This window comes from Lytechinus variegatus, chromosome 4 (assembly GCF_018143015.1).
Source record: "Lytechinus variegatus isolate NC3 chromosome 4, Lvar_3.0, whole genome shotgun sequence".
NCBI lineage: Eukaryota > Metazoa > Echinodermata > Echinoidea > Temnopleuroida > Toxopneustidae > Lytechinus > Lytechinus variegatus.
In genome coordinates, this window is record NC_054743.1 from 29,535,149 (window position 1) to 29,554,974 (window position 19,826).

The window sequence follows — 19,826 nt, forward strand, 5'->3', positions numbered from 1 at the left end:
TCTGCAATTTAGCTTCAGTAATTTGTTTTTGTGTTGGGGCATTTGAAGCGTCAATAATTAAGAAAAGGACGGGGAAGTTGAAATGTGAGTAAAATGTATAATAAGTTTTTTTTTGATGGTTTTTTTGAATATGTATTTGTCTGAATTGATAAGATTGAGAAAGGGGTCGTTTTTTATTGTTTTGAATATTATTTCAAATGTGTCTATAGTAAGAAGTTAATGATTGTTGAAGACGCAAAATTTTATTACAGTCCCATACGCTAAGTTTTACGTTGTACTCCACAGTCTAGTTCTGACGAGTCGGCCGTAGGCGTAGTCTGACCTGAGGACGCGGCAATGACAGAAAATAACAGAAAACACAGAAAGCGAAATATGATATCATTTTCTAAATGTTATGTCAAAATCACAAAGTTTTATATTTAATTAAAAAGGTGGACATTTTTGCTTGATGTAGCTATGTCTGGGGCATCGCGAGCGCTGGTTTTGGTGGCACGGTTTTCGCGCGGGTTTTGCTGCGAGTGGCATCACCTCTGTCTGGGCGGCAGAGATGCCAAGTTCAAAAAAATGTAATGCGTGAGATTTCGACGTCTCTGTGCGCGCGCGCGGCCAGTACTTACACTCGTATGTTGCGAAAAGGTGTGCGCGCAACGCGCGCATGAGATATGGGCTTCAAAACGTTCAAAACCATGGGATGCACGCACGCTATTCATCGTATCACGTACTAGCAGTGCGCTGACTGCACTTTTGATTCGTCTCGCGTCCCGGGCGGCGCGTTTCCGTTTTACACCCTGGCGAAGGCATTTTCCGGAAAAGTAGCCAAAAAGCGACTAGTGAAGAGTCTACGTCTACGTTTGTTTACATTATCAGCTGGGCGCGCGATCCGAAGTCCGCACCGAAGTTATCCGCAGAACATACCGTATACTTGCAAATGCAGCTGAGCTTATACTTTCCAGGTTCAATACGAATGTTTGCCTTGATCATTTGCCTTGCCGATTTGCTGATGTCTGTCTTTCTATCTGTCTATATATCTATCTCTCAAATTCTATCTCTATCTATCTATGTAACTGCAGTATCTATCTATCTATCTAATAATCTTCTCTGTCTCTCTCATTCTTTATCTAACATCTATCTCAAATTCTCTATCTCTATCTATCCATCCATCTGTCTGTCTGTCTTAATTTCTCTATTTCTCTCTCTCTACCTACAGTTACCTATGTAACTACAGTATCTATCTGTTAATTTGTCGCTCTACTCTCTCATTCTTGATCTATCTGACATCTATCTATCTCTCAAATTCTCTATCTATCTCTCTATCCATCTATCTATCCATCTGTCTGTCTTTCTCTATTTCTCTCTATCTACATGTATATATCTATGTATCTATCTATCTGTTAATTTGTCTATCTTCTCTGTCTCTCTCATTCTTTATCTTTCTATCTATCTAACATCTATCTATCTGTCTCTCAAATTCTCTATCTCTCTCCTTCTCTAGCATCTGTCTGTCTTTTTTCTCTCTTTCTCTTTGTCTGTCCATATTTCTATCTACAACATCTCTCCCTCTCTATCTATCCTTCTCTCTCTCATTCTCTCTCCCCCCCCCTCTCCCTCTATATATCGACCTCTCTGTCTCTCCCCTCTCTCTATCTATCCATCCATCTCTCCCTCTTTCTCTCTCTTTCTATCTATCCACCTCTCTCTCTATCTCTATCTATCTGTCTATCTTGTCTCTATCTATTTATCAGTCTTCTATATCTATCTTTCGGCAGCTTCTAAGTGTATCAATCCAATTTGTCTTTCCATTATAAGTATCTGTTTATTTTGATTTTGTCTGTCATTCAATTCATTTAGTTAATAATTTATTTTTAGAAAAAAAAAACTATCATAAACACAACGCGACTGCAAAAGCATGTTCGGATTTCACTCCTGACTGCCGCTCTCTAGTGCCGAGGAATTCTGTGCTCTGATCAGTAACTGTGCAAATTGAATGCGGTGGTGGACTCGCCTGTGTCGCACGCTGCATGCAACCAGCGACGTGTGTAGACTCTTCACTAGTCGCTTTTTGGCTACTTTTCCGGAAAATGCCTTCGCCAGGGTGTAAAACGGAAACGCGCTGCCGGGCTAGACGCGAAGGCGGTCGGCTAGTCGTATAATCTGGCGAATAATGCTACTTTTTCTCTTTTTTTTCTGTCGGGTCCCGATGCGTGAGAAAAATGGATGCCATGCGTGAGATCGTGAGACGGACCCTGAATGCGTGAGTCTCACGCACAATGCGTGAGACTTGGTAGCTCTGGGGCGGCTCATTGAAAATGGGGTTTAATGCGCATGCGCATATAGTAGATGCAATCTCGTGCCTTTTAACAGACAGCTGAAGATGTGCTCTTTCTGTACATATAAGTTTCAATGTGGATACTCGCCTGTAAAATGTGGATATCGGAAAGTTCATCAAATTTTTGGACGCGTAAATGTTCAAAAATTTTTATGGTAAGTAAAACAACAATCCGATTAGGTATACAATTTGACTCGTAGGTCTCAATAGGTCACTTCCAAGAAGTACAAGGGGCACAACAGATTCATGTTCACTTGTCTTTATTTGTCCATCACAAGACAAAAATAAAAGAAAAAAACCCCAGGATCAACACCCACTCGTCCGTGATCGTAAACCACTCCAACACACTGGCTGGATTCACCAGTGTAGAAATTACTTGTACTGCACACTTCGGAAGATCTAAAGTGTTGGGAATCACCGGCAACGAACTTTCACCCACAAAATGTGATGCTACGCTGATGCAAGCTCAAGAAGGAATGAATCCCGATAACCTGCCCGATGCTACAGGTATTCTGCTCACATCACCAACCTAACCGTATCACTACGCCTTGCATCATTAAGACCTTCAATCTTTCACCTTCAACAGTCTTTCTAGATACCTATTTACAATGTACCTTTTAGCTAATTTGCATATCTTCCGACCATTAATTGGTTAACAAAATAAAAGTGCCTACGCTGTTGCTAAGTGGAACTAATTTATCTTTTACAGGAGTATCGCTCACTGATTAGTCTTCAGTCATGAACACGAGACAAAAGTCCAGCTGTGACTAATAAAAAAAAGGAATCCAAAGAACCCTAAACTGATTTGTTTTCATTCATAAAAACCAGATGGATGCGATTCTTAGTCATGTTTAACAAAACAAGGAATCCAACAACCTCGCAACCCAGATGACACGTCCTATTGAAAACAAACTTTGCATAGCCAATCCCTAAAATTTCTTTAACTAAGAGGATGCCAAATCGAGCTTCAAATATCTTTATCTATAGAAGGAAATACTTTGGCTAAAACTCAACTTTCCACATGACTGTAAATATATTTGAATTATTAAAAAAATCCAAACTTACGCCATTCTGACATTGCGCAGTCCAGATATAAGAGATGCCAGCTACCCTTGTCACAGCCGGTCTCTCGGCAGTCGAGCTGCCCGATTCGCCTGCGGTTGGCAGGGTGATGCTACCCTTGACCTTGTCACAGCTGGTCTCTTGGCAGTCGAGCTGCCCGATGCGCCTGCGGTTGGCAGGTTGATGGGAGCGGTCGATAGTGAGTCGTTCATGCTGGATTGAACTAGATCTTAAATTGCTTACTTGATGATAATGTTGTGCCTTTTTGGGGAAATCTCTGTCATTATACCGTAGATGATTATTCTGATATTGATTTTAATTCATACATTTGTCACAGAAAGATTTTATCATCCCAAGGTTATGTGACTCAAGTCAAGAGTCGAGGTGGTTGATTATCGTTTCATTTGGCAACTGGATTTGCTTTTGACAGTGGAATATCAATGTTGACTTTTCTAAAATTAAAATCATGGGTGGAAATCCCAGGGGGACACGTCCCCCTACCCAAAATAATAGGAGGACATGTAACAATAATACATTTTTTTTTTCTTTTTTTCTTTTTTGGTCAAACTTTTTGGGGTTAAAATGACCTTACAACAGTTTTGGGATAAACTTTTTTTTTAAACTTGTCAGAGTTGCCAGCATCCATAGGCGGCAAAAGCTGGGGGAAGTGTACCCCCCGCCCTTAATTTGAGGTGGGGGACGATCCCCCCCCCCACCCCAATTTTTTTTTTTATAACTTTTTTTCTTTTCTTTTTTTTTTGCTTGTCAAATTTAGTTTTCTGCGTCCCCCCTATAATTTTTGGTTGATAACCTTTGGTGTATTTTTTTGATTATCAAAATAATTTGGTGGTGGTCCCCCCTAAAATTGTTGGCTTTCGCCGCCGATGCCAGCGTCCCCCTACCTTCGGGCCAATTTCCGCCCATGATTAAAATGCAAAAAATTTGTTGTTTAATTTTTCACTCTTGTAAGAAAATACATGAAAACTCAGAGGAAATATTTCACTTCCACATGGCTCTATTGTCTATTTTTTTTTCTATGTTATTCATTTTTTTTTTTTCATTATAATATTTATTTTTTTTTTTCAAGAAGGGTGCAGGGGCCAGGGGGGGGGGGTCGTGTTCATAAGTTGAAATGGGGATGGGATTTGTTTAAGTTTTTGTGTCACTTTTGTTCTCTTGTTTTGAGTGTTGGAGCTTTGATGCCTGTTTTTGTTGCTGTTCAGAGCTTTATTTATGTGCAGTGATTTCACGCTAGAATATGAACTTATTTTTCATTAAAAAAAGAGTGCTCAAACATGGCCTTTGTTGTAATCATACATATCTAAGAAATGCATATATTAAAGCTTAATTTTTATGTTTCCTTCTTGATACTTGAATTACATGCAATGCTACATCTTAACACCCTCAGACTCTGCTGCTCATCCTTCCTAAAAAAATTGTAATCGAATGCCCACGGTCTCCAAAATGAAAGCTACATTATCCATCTATAAACAAATTGTTGAAACAATAAAATACATAAAGAATTGGTGAAACAATCAAATACATCAGAAAAACACACTTGTATTTTTATACCATACAAAGTACATGTACAAAAGGAATGATATTTTCATTTGTAAAAAAAAGACCCCATACATACATGTACACAATACTAAAGTTGAAAAAGAGCTAATTGTAATTTATATCAGAAAAACAAAGAAATACATTAGAAATTACAAAAACAATACTTTAAACAAATTCATTTAGGAAATTATCTACATGATGCTGTTTTGATGCCAACTAAATTATATATAAATTATCTCTCATTATCACCTTCATTTGGTAAAAAAAGAGGCGAGTAATTGTGATTTTGCGTAATTTGCATAATTAATTAGAATTAATTAAAAGAAATTATTTTACACATATTAAGAAGAAAAATTACCAAGTGAAATGATTACACATCAATTGAGTTTTCTTTCACCTTTCCATTGATACCTAAATTGCTTCAAAGGGCTCAAAAACAAAGAAGTTAGAGCCCTTTGAAGACTTGGGTTCAAAATGGTCACAAAATGGTCACAAAAATCGGTTATGCACTCCATTGACTTTACATTAAGACAATGACCACAAATTTGGATAAATATGCGCGACTTAAACTGGAATAACTTTATAATTTCTTGATGAAAATTTGAGTTCTTGGTATCATTTGAAAGGTCTTTTGAAGGGCTTTCAAATGATACCAAATTCATTGAGATTTGAGGATTTTCATTTTTTTTGTCACATACCTACTGTGTATGGCTTCACAACTTTTTAATACATTACCCGATCTGCCGTATCTTGGCTTGCTCCTTCAAAAATCAAAGTTCAACTCAAATACACCATTGCCGTTGAAAGATATGAATCCTTTATGTTTGTCCTGTCAAGCACATAAACTCTATGAAGGATTTTATAACCTCTTGAAAATAGGATTCATGTCTTTTAAAATAAAGGTACCATATCATAATTTGTTTCATGTAATTTAAGGATTTGAATAATCAAAAATTCTCCCAATTAATAATGCAAATCTTCTTACTTGGGTTGACAAAAAGTCTTCTTTTCTTACTTATGTAGGAAAATTCAAAGGTCAAAGAAGTTTAAATGAAAAACAAAATAATTCAGGTAAAAAATAAATTTGTAAACAAAATTTGACAGCATACATGTAATTCGAAAATTATGGCAAAGATAATGGAAAGATTAAGAGAAAGTCTGCTGATTAGCCAAAAGTCTAATCATCAAATTTCTCATTTCTGCCATTTTGGCGCAAGCCTCTTTTTGAACCCTTGAAAAAACATCCCATGTTCGCTCAAGCATGAACAAAATTTATTTTTTTAAATGGCATTTTAAAGATAACATCCCAGAGCATCTATTAACATCAAAATGTAGATGTAATCATTTGAAACAATTTTTTATAGACTTTTCAAAACTGTCCTTTTTTGATACTCACTGTATAGCCCACCACTATTTTAAGTTCACCTTCACCTTGGTCAATGAAAACTACAGGTAAATTACTAAAAGAATTATGTGATGAATAATACATAATATTTTGATAATGGAACATGTTTTAAGTTAATCAAAACATCCTCAGTCTGACAATTATACAGCAAAATTAATATTTGTCCAGCTATTCAGATAGAAGTGTGGGGGTACAGTGTGAATTTCAATGCAAAGGCAAATTGAATCTCCCATAACCAGGTGCAACGTTTCTCATTCAGATAAAGTAATCAACTAGTCGTGATGGCACACACAGCTCAAGTGGAGATGAGTGAAGATGCTCTTAGGAGTGACATTGAAGAGGGTTCTGATTCAGAATGCTATGGTACAAATGTCAAACGTCTTGACGCAGCAGAAAGACAGGAATTGAGAGACAGAGGTATGATTACCATTGGATAATCTTATTACATATATAATGCTAGAGATATGGGCCCGTATTCTGAAGTCAGGTTTAACTTAGACCATGGTCTAACTCTGTGCTAAAATTATGGGAAGCCAAAAGTGTCAATTTGTATTAAGGTGTTTCTTATGTTTACTGTGCTCTTTCCTGATTCATCGATGGTGAAGACAATCATGTATTTATACATCCTAGACAATTGGAAATGATTGGAGAGGCAAATGAGCTGAAATATGATATCTCTACTGTTAGTGATTTATCTAACAATTGGCTATCCATATTCCATACTTAAACCACAACTTTAAACCTGAGTTTAAGTTAAACCCGACTTTAGAATATGGGCCATTCAATCGCTTTTGTATCACAGCTTGCTGATTTTCTCTCCCTATCGTAGTTATTCTCCCTCCCTTTTAATATCCATTTTGTGGCTGATTCATTGAGATTCATCTTTATAGACTTTAGTACATGAAACAGCCACAATACATTGAATTTTGTCCATTTCGCACTGCCTTAGTCACTTTGTGTGTGTTACATGTACTTTATGTGGTGTTTTTTTTTTACCATTTTGAGAGATGATTTCAACCACATTTTCTCATTTTCAGAGGTCTATGAATCATATCATTTTGTTTAACGTGAACTGTGAAAATTACACAAGATTATTAGGAACTGTCCCTTTTAAATCTTGCAGATTATATTGTTTCTTTTTCTGCATTTGGTTAAACAGGTTTTAACTTGTTCTATTACCATTATTTTTTTTATCATAGGTATGGTTGTGAGAGAAGGCGCATGGACAGGGCTAGAAGATGAGCAGCTGAAAAAGAATATGACACTCATATGCAAAGTAAGTTCTTAACTTCTATTGTGCAGAAGTATTTTTTTAGTGAAAATTTGTGAAGCCTTTAAAGGTAGATGCAGGCAGAGTGACACTACATGTATAATATAAATATCTAATATACACAGAGGTACCCTAACATTGTGATCAGACACAGGTTGGGAATGGTGATCCATTCTGCAACAGATCTATAATACCGGGTAATAATAATAAGAAGAATACCAACATGCTTTATAGCACATATATCACTGCCAAATTTGTCCCTATGCGCTTAATTGGATATTATTACTCTGGTTTTAGCCCCCGCAGCCTTTTACAACGTGATGGCATTTTAAGGAATAAATTCCTGCCAGGTACCCAATTACCTCACCTGGGTCAAGGGCGGCACAATGTGGATATATTTCTTGCCAAAGGAAATTACGCCATGGCTGGGATTCAAACCCAAGACCCTCTGTTTCAAAGTCCGAAGACTAATCTACTGGGCCACAATGCTCCACATTAAAGAAGATAGATTTACAAATTAATGAACTTTTTGTTTATCTATCATTCTATCTTCACTTCAATCCTCCATGTTCTTTCCATCCACTTCCCCCCACCGCCACCTTCCATCTCCTCCCTTTCCCATCTTGGCTGCTCTCCTTTCCTCCTTTGCCTCTTCTCTCTCTTCCCTTTTGTTTGTGCACAGAAATATGGTATAGATGAGCCCAGAAAGTTGATCTATCCTGATCAGTATCCAGATGTGAAGGAGACAAGAAAACTTGTTGATGAAGAGATGATATACATGAAGCTCAGTGAGTAATGTAAAAGCCATGTGGTTTAAAACTTTGTGTAAAACTTATATACAGTCAGACCTCTCTTATCCGGACACGTTGGGACCAGCACCAATCCGGATAAGGGATTTATCCGGATCTGGGAGACCCAATATTGAATACACGCAGCAGCACTGCCGACTGCCTCCCCAGGCCACCGGCGCGCCGCGGCGGTAGCTACACTAAGTGGGCGTACGATAAAGACAATATTCACTGCAGAGTCAGTGCAAATTTTAGGCATTGTTTTTATGGAAATTAAATCGATAGATGGCCAAAACTCTTAGATAATTTACCTGCTAAAATGACTGAGGTATACATCGAGCATACCTCGAAAGAAAGAGAATGACTCGATGAAACCAAGTTGTAAAATTAGATCATCGCGACGGGTGTCGCAGCTTTGAAATGTCAGCCATTGTTACACTAACTGTAGGCTCAAACATGATAGATGGCGCTGTCCGTATTGAGGCCTAAAGTTAGCAAGCAAGACATGAGTTGTTTTTCCCGCGAAACAAAAAGAGAAACGTGATGAAACGTTTGTGCTGCACCCTGATTTACTGGAAATTATCATTCCTAAAGTTCTTTTGGTGATTTGGGTGAGATATTTTCATGAAAAATATGTTTGGTGTAGGGTGACTATGTTGGGAAATATATTTAATCAAAGAGAGTTTACGTATAGGATTGAGTTTAGATTGAAATCTCATTTCCTCACGTACCGGTACTAGATTTAAAAAAAAATCTCGGCAAGTGTGCCTCCGGATAATAGAGAGATCCGGATAAGGGGAGGCCGGATAAGAGAGGTCGGACTGTATTTAATCTTGCTCTGTGTGTTGTGGAAAGCAGAGCCGCCTAGAAGTACTGATTTTCAGTATTTTTGCTAAAAAATGAAAAGAATACTGCCGGTTTCATGCAAAATATTGATATCTAAAGTTGCAGTTTCATGTCTTGTCTTATGGTATTTCTTTGAAAATACTTACAGTTACTTCCTCAACAAAATTTAGATTTAGAATACTGAAAGGATCTTGTTCGGGTTGGCAGCTGTGGTGTATAAAAGCCTTGAGTAAAACTTTGTATAAAATCTCGAGCAGTGCAGAAAACAAAACAAAACAAAAACACCCCCAAAAACAACAAACAATTTTAGCAATTGATAGTTTTCATTGTGTTTTGTTGTTGTGTTTTTGCTACAGGGAAACTTTATCAATCAATTACAAATTTCAATTTGCTAAGTTTCTTGCAACACACATATACTTGCATTAGTCCTGTAACACATTTTCTTATTTGCCATTCTTTATCAATACAGGAAAAGGTATCCAACGTCCGGTATATAATGTCTACATCAGAGCAAGAAAGATCTTTGATCCTCAAAATTATCTCGGAAGGTACAGACTTATATTTTTTCATTGTATGTTATCCCATCTTTCACAAAGTGTCAGATAACCACACTGTTCTAGAAAAATTGTTTCAAGATACTTGCTTGCGATATTCATTATTTGCATAAGGAGTTTATGTTATCACTTCTTAATACATGTGTACTTTTTAATGGCTTTTGATACTCATTATTCGCCTTTAAATTTGTCTGCAACTTCATTAAATCATAACTTTGCATAAATGAAAAATATTCAGGGAGTGATAGATCTTGGCATTACACATTTGAACATTTGCTGACTGCACATTTAGGTGTCAGTGTGCTTAATTCAAATTCAAATCTCGGAAATGTACCTTGTTTCCTATCTTGATGAATTCTTTGATTTAGCCCCAAAAGTAAATTAAAAAACATTGGAGACCAATAATCTGTCGCTCTGTGGGGAAAAACAAGTGGCACCTTGCACTTTTAGCTGAATTTAATCAAATGAAACCGAGGTTAGCTTATATTACAAATGAGAAACAAATCTTTAAGATAAGTGCTATTTTTTTGTCTTTAAATTAACCAACGGGCCAGGTTTTCTGATGATGAGGTCAAGATGATGAAGGAGCTAGCCTTGAAGATGGGAACAAGATGGAGTCAAATCTCCAAGAAGATGGGACGCAGCGGCAGATCACTGTGTGACAGATACAAAGTCTCAGGAAAGAGAAGTATGTAATGATTACAATGGAGATTTGATATATTAGTGATAACTGATGTTGATGATAATGAATATGATGAATGATGGTGATGTTGATGATGTTGATGGTGATGATGATGGTGAATATGATGATGATAATGGTGAATATGCTGATGATGGTGATGGTGGATATGATGGTGGATATTGGTGCAGATGATGATGATGGTGAATATGGTGATGATAATTATGATGACGGTGATGATGATGAGGTAGAATATGAGGGTGATAATGATGTTGAATATGATGGTGATGATGATGATGATGGTGGGTATGGAGATGATGATGATGATGATGAAATATCTTTGTTAAGAAGTGGTTTCTGCCTTGTTTAGGCCCTCAGGGCACTTGTTAAAGTATGTCCCATAGTTGAAGGATCCTTATCACTTTCTTTCCAAATGAGGCAACTTCTCTTTAGTATGGTTTGAATGTAAAATCTGTTTTGTTTTAAATGTAGTATACATGTGAGTAGTATACAAGGCAGTGTACATGTAGTTTATCATTACACTGGTATTTTCTCAAAAGTATATGTCATATGCCCGCTAGCGCTTATTTCTTCATAAATTCTCAGCATTGCTTTGTTTAAAAGTAATTTTTGTAACATTTTATAGCTTAAATGGCATGTTTATCAGAACCTGCTGTGGTTGTATGATGGTGATTTTTAGCATTTTTTTAAAGGTGGTTCTTACTGTTGTATGGCTTTGATTTTTAGCATTTTTTTTAAGTTGGTTCTCACTGTGACTAATTAAAAATCGAATGAAGCTACATGTGTACTTCAATATCTGCAGAATATTGTATGATTGCGCTAATTACGCCCATCCTTTGACTGTGTTCCTGTTTACCTGTAGATTCTGGCTCATGGTCTGAGGAGGAAAAGGCAAGACTGGTCAAAGTGGTCAAGCGTTTTTCCGGTTTCAACCAGGACCAGGATGTGGAGAAGCTTTTCTTCAACATTCCTTGGAGCAAGATTCAGGAAGCCATGAAAACCAGGAATGTTCTGCAGTGCAGGAGAGAATGGTAATCAATCTAATTAAAAAGTTAGATGTGTTTATTTGATTTGATTTTGATTTTGTTTTGTTATGTTAAGGCCACCGCACACCTTACGACTGCTCGTGATCCGATTTTGGAACAAATCGCATTTTGTGAATTTTCTGATAATATGAATGGAGCATATAATTTTATTACAGGTTGAAGTTAATTGAAACAATACTAATATAACCATTTTGAAAGATTGCAAGCATTTATTTTGGAGTAAATGTCAATTTAGTTTCAAATCATAGCCAATTGTACGGCTGCTGTGACGTCATTATGACTAGATATTAAATTTGCTTTTATTCTAAGAAGGATGATAGCATACATGTAGTCACAGATTTGAACATGTATTCGTATAGTGATTTCGAACATTACACAGTAAGATATGCCATGTCTCAATATTAGCATTAAAAATTATACTATGTATCATTCCAAAATCGGGTCGCATACCGATCGTATGGTGTGCGGTTGCCTTTATGTTTCATTGCATTTTATTTGTTTTGTGTAGTTTGATTCATTTCCTTTTGTTTTATTTCATTTCGTTTCATTTCTTTATTACATGTAGGAATGCAATGACACTCATTGCAATAGCAAATATCAGTATAACAATCATAAATAAGTAGAGGCCCATTTCCTAAAACTTGTTACAATAACAAATTTGCAATAACAGTCTATAGCTACTGAGACCATCTGATTGATCGACTTACATGTATGGTATACATGTACTTGTCGCAGAAATTGTGTAGGCCTATATGTTATTATAATTTGTCTTTTTGAAACAGGACAAAGAATACCAAGAGAATTATGATAGTACTGCAAGCCATAGGCTAACAATGCTGGAATAATTTTCATTGTATCACATTGCAATTGCTCCACAGTTTTTTAATGACTTTTACAAAAAAAAATGTTTGGCAATTTTTAGTTTGTTTTACAGCCAGAAATGCAAATTAAATTTAAGAAGTAAGATTATTCCCTGATTGATTTGTCTTTAAAACATCTAAACTGCAAGGTCCAACCTGTGTCTGTGATACATGTATGTTATAAAAGTGAATACCAGAAAAAAATTGTGCCACAAGATCATTATTTAGTGATTCAAACACAAAAAAACAAATGCAAAGTGACTGCCATAAATATCTTGGAAGTGATTGCATGAATTTGATTTTTTTTTCTTAAATCTATATGAACAAGATTCAATACAACATGAAACAAATTTCTGTATTTATTTAAATAATACCTTTGTATATTTAGGCTTTAGCCTCTGTATTACTTTAATGGAAAAGCTACTATTATTTCAAGTTTCATGAAACTATATTTCAATAGTTCATGTTGCCTGTATATTATAGAAGCAGAAATCTTCTAAATATCAATGTGTGTATGTCTTATTTTCCTGTTGCCATATCAGGATTAACATTGTTTCCTGGGCTGTTGCTGACAAACAGTCACGCTACACCTCAAGAGGGCGCTGGAGGATAGAGGACAATATCCGACTGATAGAAAGGTACATATTCAATAATAATGATAATAATAATAGTAATCATATTGATATAAATGATAATAATGATAATACTAATACTGATACTGCTAATAATAATAGTAATAAAAATAATAATGAGGATGATAATAACAATGATAAGATATTTAACCAGGGTAGCCTCTTCAGTTACAAAAAGTGTACTCCCAGTGGGCCTTACTAAGCATAATGATATCATTTTTACCCTGTGTCAGTAAACCTCGCTCACATTGTTATCATTGTCATGATGATAATGATAATAATAGGCATTTATTATTGCGCTATCTATCTAGAAATAATCTATTCCGAGGCGCATTGTTATTGTTATTACCCAGCTTTAGCTCAAGCAGCCTGTCAGCGCCCATGCATTCAAGGAATTAATCCTGCTGGGTACCCATTTACCTCACCTGGGTTGAGTGCAGCACAACTTGGGTAAATTTCTTGCGGAAGGAAAACATGCCGTGGCTAGGATTTCCGAAGGACAGCAGTTAGCATTTCTTTTTGTTGTTGTAACCAAAAACACTTTGCTTAATCTTGTATTTTACTTTTCTCTGTGTAGGGTTTACAACATGGACATTCATGATGAACAAGATATAGATTGGATGGCTCTACTCAATGACTTCCCCAGGTAATACGGTTTTTAGTATAACTTTTATTCAGTTATCCATAATCATTCAAATCATGTGTGAGGATTTGAGATATTCAATTAAATTGTAACTTTCACCTTTGCATAGAACCACTCCTCATTAGCATGGGAGTTGATAGCTCTAACAATGCCCCTTTTCTAGTTTCGATTGGTAGATCTTAAAGTGGTAGTTTTCAAATTACTTATTACTATATTCCTGCTTTGGTCAGTTGCTGTCACCAATGTTGGCTTGCTTCTGTCCACTCCAGTTGCTACTCTGAAGAAAATGAATTGTGGATTGACCACATACATGCTCTTCCACACCGATGTATTGGCTCAGTTGGTAGAGCATCCGTCTCACTACTAGGAGGTTGGGGGTTCAAAACCTGGCCGTGTCAGACCCCCAAAAAGTGATAAAAGTTGAGAGTTGCTTGCCACTCTATTTGGCGTTCAACGATTTAAGGAAAGAGCAACAGCGATCTGTCGCTGTACAGTGGATTATTATGATTATTCAATAAATTAATATGTTATAATTGCCCTTATTTTTTTTTAGTTCATTATGCCCCCCAAAAAAGTGTAAATCTATTACTACTGTCCCTGGAGCTATGACAACATCAGATTTCACTGATTTATTTTTCTTCATTCTTTTGTTCCTTCCAGGATACCATCCCCTCAGAAGTTGAAGTATCATTGGTACAGGCTCAAAATGAGGTATATACCAAATTACCGCTTCAAGACCTTTGAGGGTATGTGTAAAGAGTAAAATTATATCTTGTAATGTACTTTAAAGTATACTTATAATTTAATGACAATGAAATATTGTAGATTTTGTTCCTCTATTTAATAAGTTGTTAATTAATGTAATTAAAGGTTCTCTGTCACCCAAACGCCTGTATTCCGAACTCTGGTTTAAATCAAACCCTGGTTTAAAGTTGTGGTTTAACTATGGAGAGCCGATTTGGGCACAAATCCCTAACAGTACACATCCAATTTATCAACTCATATGACACCCAAATTGTTATCTGGGAATAATAACTTGGGTATTTTTCTTCATTATGAAAGCAAAAAGAAAGAGAATAGTGAACATAAGAAATATAAAATATAAACAGAATTTTTGAATTTTTTGGCTTCCCATAATTTTAGCACAGAGATAGACCATGGTCTAAGTTACACCTGACTTCACAATACGGGCCATAGACACTATTAGTGCATAGTGCTATATACAGCTCATATGTTGCTACTGAATTATCCAAAAATGTTTCAAAGATTATTGAAAGAATATTTTTCAAAAAGCTGAGCTCCAACACGATTGTGCATTTTGTGCGACACATTACAAAACTAGCGATGTGTTGCAAATATTTCACCATTCGCAAGTAGATTTCAAAGGTTAAGACAGGCTTTCAGCTTTGCTTCACTCCCTTTTAAGTTATCATATGTGACTTTGTTTTCATTATAAGCATCTATATCAAGAGATTGTCACAATGCAAGGGTACTGCTTGCTAGGCAATTCAAGTTCAAGTAATTTAATTTCCGGCACCCCCCTTAGAATTTAGATATCATCATCTTTCTACAATTTATAACTTTTCTATTTTTTCTTCATATTTTTAAGTGGATGATAAATGAGTTGTTTTTTGTTGTTGCAGAAATTGTCTGCCAGCTTCATGAATTCACCTTGCCGAATCTGAGGGGGAGATTAGCCCAGAATGGGAGAAATATTGTCTCAAAGGAGATCGTGGAGGATGATAGTGACTCTGAGAGGGAGGATGCTGAGAGTCAAAGTAATGATAGTCGGAATGATGGTGTAGCCATGACAACCAGCAGAGGAATCACGGATGAATCTCTCCCCGATAGAATGAACGAGCAAGGACAGGTTGGTGGTGATAGTGACGACAGGAGATCAGCTGTTCACACAGATGAGGGTTCAAATATTGAGGTTGAAAGGGAGGAAAGAAACAACAATGATAGACAATCAAAGAAACAGAAAAAGAAGAAGCGACAAAGAAGTGACAAAGAACATGCGATAAGTGACGCTGATAATTAACGAAAAAAGGAAATAAACCTCAATCAAAAGCAGCTGAACCAAGAAATGTCCAAGAATATAAATATTGAAAGGACAACAGATGAAAACATTTTTTAATAAAGAGGAGAGGATAATACGCAATGAAGAAGAAGATTAGAAAAGAAGAATCGCAAAAGTTAAGAAAGAATCCCTGATAATTATAATGCCATGTTGAATATACACTAACAAACTTAATGTTATTTAAGAAGATTTTTATGGCAGAAACGTAGGAAGCTACAGATCATTTTTTAATTGGTATGATTGCTGCAACAATTATGTTAAGAATAAACTCTTATTGTGTTTAAAACCAAGTTAATATCTTTCATTTCATGTTTTCAATGATTTATTTGATTTTATAAGAAGCAGCAAAATTTAAGGCCTTCTATAAAGTGACCCAAGACCATGGGCAAGATTATGCCTTTTTCATGGACCTCATATTCAAATACTAGTAATGTAGATGTACATTATGTTGAATGTTGGAAATAAAATTGTCTTTTATGATGGGCTAATCTCCTGAGCTAGTGCTGACTACATACAACTAGACCTAAATTCATACGTTAAATCACTATGAAAGCTGAAGTGTTGATTATTTAATCACCAGGTCAATGTAATATTGTTTAATCCTAAGAGTAGGGATTAAGTAAATTCAATAGAAATTCTCAATTGTTTGAGAACAAATCCATAAATTTCCTGTTTTTTTTTAATTTCTGTTTACATCCTGTTGTGATGAAATAGCCCAGGTTTTTTTCAAGAGGTACTTAAGTATACATGACTGAGTATATTGTACACTCTCATAAAGGGTGACTGTATGAGCTCCTATAGTATCTGGGCTATCTTCACTCGAGTAACTAGAAACTAGTATACAAGCATATAACATCCAAACTTATATACATGTAGGTGTTTTATTTATAAGTGGAATGTTACCATGGCCTGGTCAATTCAGGTTTCATTAATCAATTATGCTAAATGAGTTCAATGATTAATGTATTGCTTTGTGATTTTTGTCACTTTTTTTATGATGCTAACTTTAAGTGTTTTTTGTTATTTTTACAGACTGTTAAGTAAATTAAAGGGCACTAATTTTTAACAGTGAGCTCAGTCACTAATTCAAAACAGCTGTAGCAATAGTAAGAAGCATCTATTTGGCTCCATGTAGCAAAAACAATTATTCATCAATGGAAGCTCTCCCTCAATACATAAAGGCCCCATCACACTTGTTCCAAGTCCGCAAAAATCATGCAGAATCAGCCAAAATAAAAACAAAAAATTCAGGGAAAATTCTGGGGTAATTTTGAATTCATCCAACTGTAGCTCAAATGTGGTAAATTGACCAGGCATGTCATCACACACTAGAACCGAAATGAACCATAATGGAGACAGATTGAAAATTCATGCTACGTACTTGGATATACTCTGCAAATTCTTAAAATTTTGACTGCATTCTGAGAGCATCAGAAATGTTTCTGTCAATTCTTGTAACCGTCCAATGTTTTCTGGTCTTGTTCAAAACTTTGGAGGTGCATTTGAAGTGGATAGAATATTGAACAGTAATTGAAGTACATTCAAACTGCATTCTGAATGCATTTTTAGTTTTCTTACAATATTCCAGCAGCATTTAAAATATATCAAGCGTATTGGGAGATCTGAATAATGGGAACAACTTCACCAGTTGGTCAAACGACAGTGATTTTATTCTGGCTAAATCTGCTTGATTTAGAATAAGTTACTTATTTTGCTTTAAACCAGTGATGTGTCCGACTCCAGTCAGTCGGAGTCCGGTCTTGAGTCCAAGACAGGGCTCGAATCACACATCACTGCTTTACTGCTGTGACGCAGGATAAATCATGCTAAAGGCAGTTGTTGCGTTTAATCTTTTTTATTCGTAAACACCAAGGAAAAACCCTGGCTATGCAGCCTTCAAGAAGAATTACAATGCATGTATAACAGTAAGATTAAGACCAACTGTCACTCTGGTACGTGTAACAAAATAAGATGACAAGAAGGAATGACACCCTGTGATGAATTTGACAACATACTGCAGGAGTGATGTGTACAGGCAACTCAACACAGAACCCTGTTTGGGAGTAATCCACTCTTTAGGAGGGGGGGGGGGATTACATTAAAGGGATGGACTGCTCTTGGAGTGTAATCTGCCATGTTACACACTTCCCTGCTTGAGCATTGCTGTCCCAGCAATTAACTAAAAAAACAACAGATTACAGAATAAGAACAAAACAATAAAAATGTCATTAAAAAACTCATTAGACTTGACCGAACTATGGCTGTTCCTACACTTTGGTCATGTCCATTGACAATATTTGCTTCGTCCAGTGTGGACAGAGGTAAATTGTTAGGATTTTAATGGTAGCCAGCGTTAATCCGGTAAGACCTTCGAGGTCTTTGCTCTGCCGGCTGGTCGACTATGACACTCTCAGCATTTACTTCATCAGCTGAATCTCCTCTCGAGGGGGCTGTAGCCATCTCAGCTTCATTTTCTAACACCAAGTTACGTACTGAAGTAGGGAGGGGAAGATTTCACCGCATACATTCGTAATTCCGAAGCTTCGTAATTCCGAAGGTTCGGTTATTCCGAAGGTTCGTATTTCCGAAGGTCCGTAATTCCGAAGGTTCGTAATTCCGAAGGTTCGTCAATCCGAAAACGAAATAAGGTTCGTAATTCCGAAGGTTCGTCAATCCGAAAACGAAATAAGGTTCGTAATTCCGAAGGTTCGTTAATCCGAAAACGAAATAAGGTTCGTATTTCCGAAGGTTCGTTAATCCGAAAACAAAATGAGGTTCGTAATTCCGAAGGTTCGTCAATCCGAAAACGAAATAAGGTTCATTAATCCGAAAACGAAATAAGGTTCGTTAATCCGAAAGCGAAATAAGGTTCGTATTTCCGAAGGTTCGTTAATCCGAAAACGAAATAAGGTTCGTTAATCCGAAAATCAAATAAGGTTCGTATTTCCGAAAATGAAAAATTATTCATTTTGGTAACAAAAACGGTGTTGTCATTACAAGATTACACGATATTATGCAATGACGATCGATGGTACATGCATGTGTTGTGGCCAAAAGCATGTATTTCATTAAGAATAGGCGCCCTGATCAAGCATAGGCTAATTTCGATTTATCTGAGCAATTGCTGCCTAAGCAAATGGTTTAAAGATCCAGGGGATCAAGTGTGTTGGTCGCGTGCGAGTAACCTCTAGATAATAGGATTTGTATTGGAGGGGATGTCATTTTTAATAACAGCTTCTGCTGGTAATAAAAATAATACTATAATAATGATCCTTGTGAGATGTTGAAAGCGTGAATCGCAAGCTCAAACTAGTAGACATTCCATGTAACAAGACGTGAACTTAAACATTCTGAGCAGTTTTTTTAATCGTGAGAAAGATGTGTATCTTTCTAAAGAAATTATTAACTCGAGGGCGAGTTGTAATTTGTTTATATACTGACCTGTTTTAAGGACTGCATTTAGTGACTCAAGAGCGCGAACCGCAGGCTTAAAATTTGTGATATTTCACCTGAAAAATGGACATTTTATATTTTTTGTAACCAGGAATAGAATGAGTTCCTCAATAAACAATACTTGATGCGAGCGAGAAACGTGAGCCAAAATTTTCCGATTTCCAACCTGAAAACTGGACATTCTAAGCATTCTTGTAAAAAAATAATAGCTGGGAGAACAGTTTTCAGAACTGAAGTGGCTTCCTTGGGTAAATAATATCTATATCAATATTATCATTCTAGGCCTACATGAAATTTCCAAAAGTTTGAGCACGTGATTCACTCGCAACATCTCACAAGGATGCCCTTTTAACAGTAATTGACCAAAAAGGCGAATTTTACATCTTCAGATTTGATTTCTTTCCCCCCAAACCGCTTGCTCGCTACGCTCGCAGAAATGAAACGTAAATATATAATTTATCAATCAGTGATCACTTAATTTTTTTTGCTCAATTCAATTACTACAAAAAACACAACCTCTTTACACAGATGATAATCTCATGGTGAAAATATACGTTTGCACCAAATTGCCCCTATTGGCCCCTTTTTTGGCTTTGCCCTG

General features: G+C 36.3%; 1 protein-coding gene across 2 annotated transcripts; it reads left to right on the top strand.

Moving 5' to 3' along the window:
- Positions 1 to 17,122, top strand: LOC121413797 (cyclin-D-binding Myb-like transcription factor 1). Of its 2 annotated transcripts, none has more exons than XM_041606751.1 (11): positions 1 to 84; positions 6,613 to 6,770; positions 7,553 to 7,629; positions 8,306 to 8,411; positions 9,727 to 9,805; positions 10,366 to 10,499; positions 11,374 to 11,542; positions 12,960 to 13,055; positions 13,627 to 13,695; positions 14,353 to 14,438; positions 15,336 to 17,122. In XM_041606751.1, exons 2-11 carry the CDS (start codon positions 6,635 to 6,637, stop codon positions 15,731 to 15,733), a joined length of 1,350 nt encoding a protein of 449 aa, XP_041462685.1. In that variant the 5' UTR covers positions 1 to 84; positions 6,613 to 6,634; the 3' UTR covers positions 15,734 to 17,122. The 2 variants fall into 2 exon arrangements, with proteins under 2 accessions (XP_041462685.1, XP_041462686.1); XM_041606752.1 differs by having other exon boundaries at positions 14,353 to 14,403; positions 15,336 to 15,458.
- Positions 17,123 to 19,826: the final 2,704 nt, after the last annotated feature.

Coding starts and splice junctions, on each gene's coding strand:
- LOC121413797 (XM_041606751.1), top strand. CDS start 6,635: ATGGCACACACAGCTCAAGTGGAGATGAGTGAAGATGCTCTTAGGAGT. Junction 9,806..10,365: donor CCTCAAAATTATCTCGGAAG/GTACAGACTTAT, acceptor CCAACGGGCCAG/GTTTTCTGATGATGAGGTCA. Junction 13,696..14,352: donor CTACTCAATGACTTCCCCAG/GTAATACGGTTT, acceptor TGTTCCTTCCAG/GATACCATCCCCTCAGAAGT.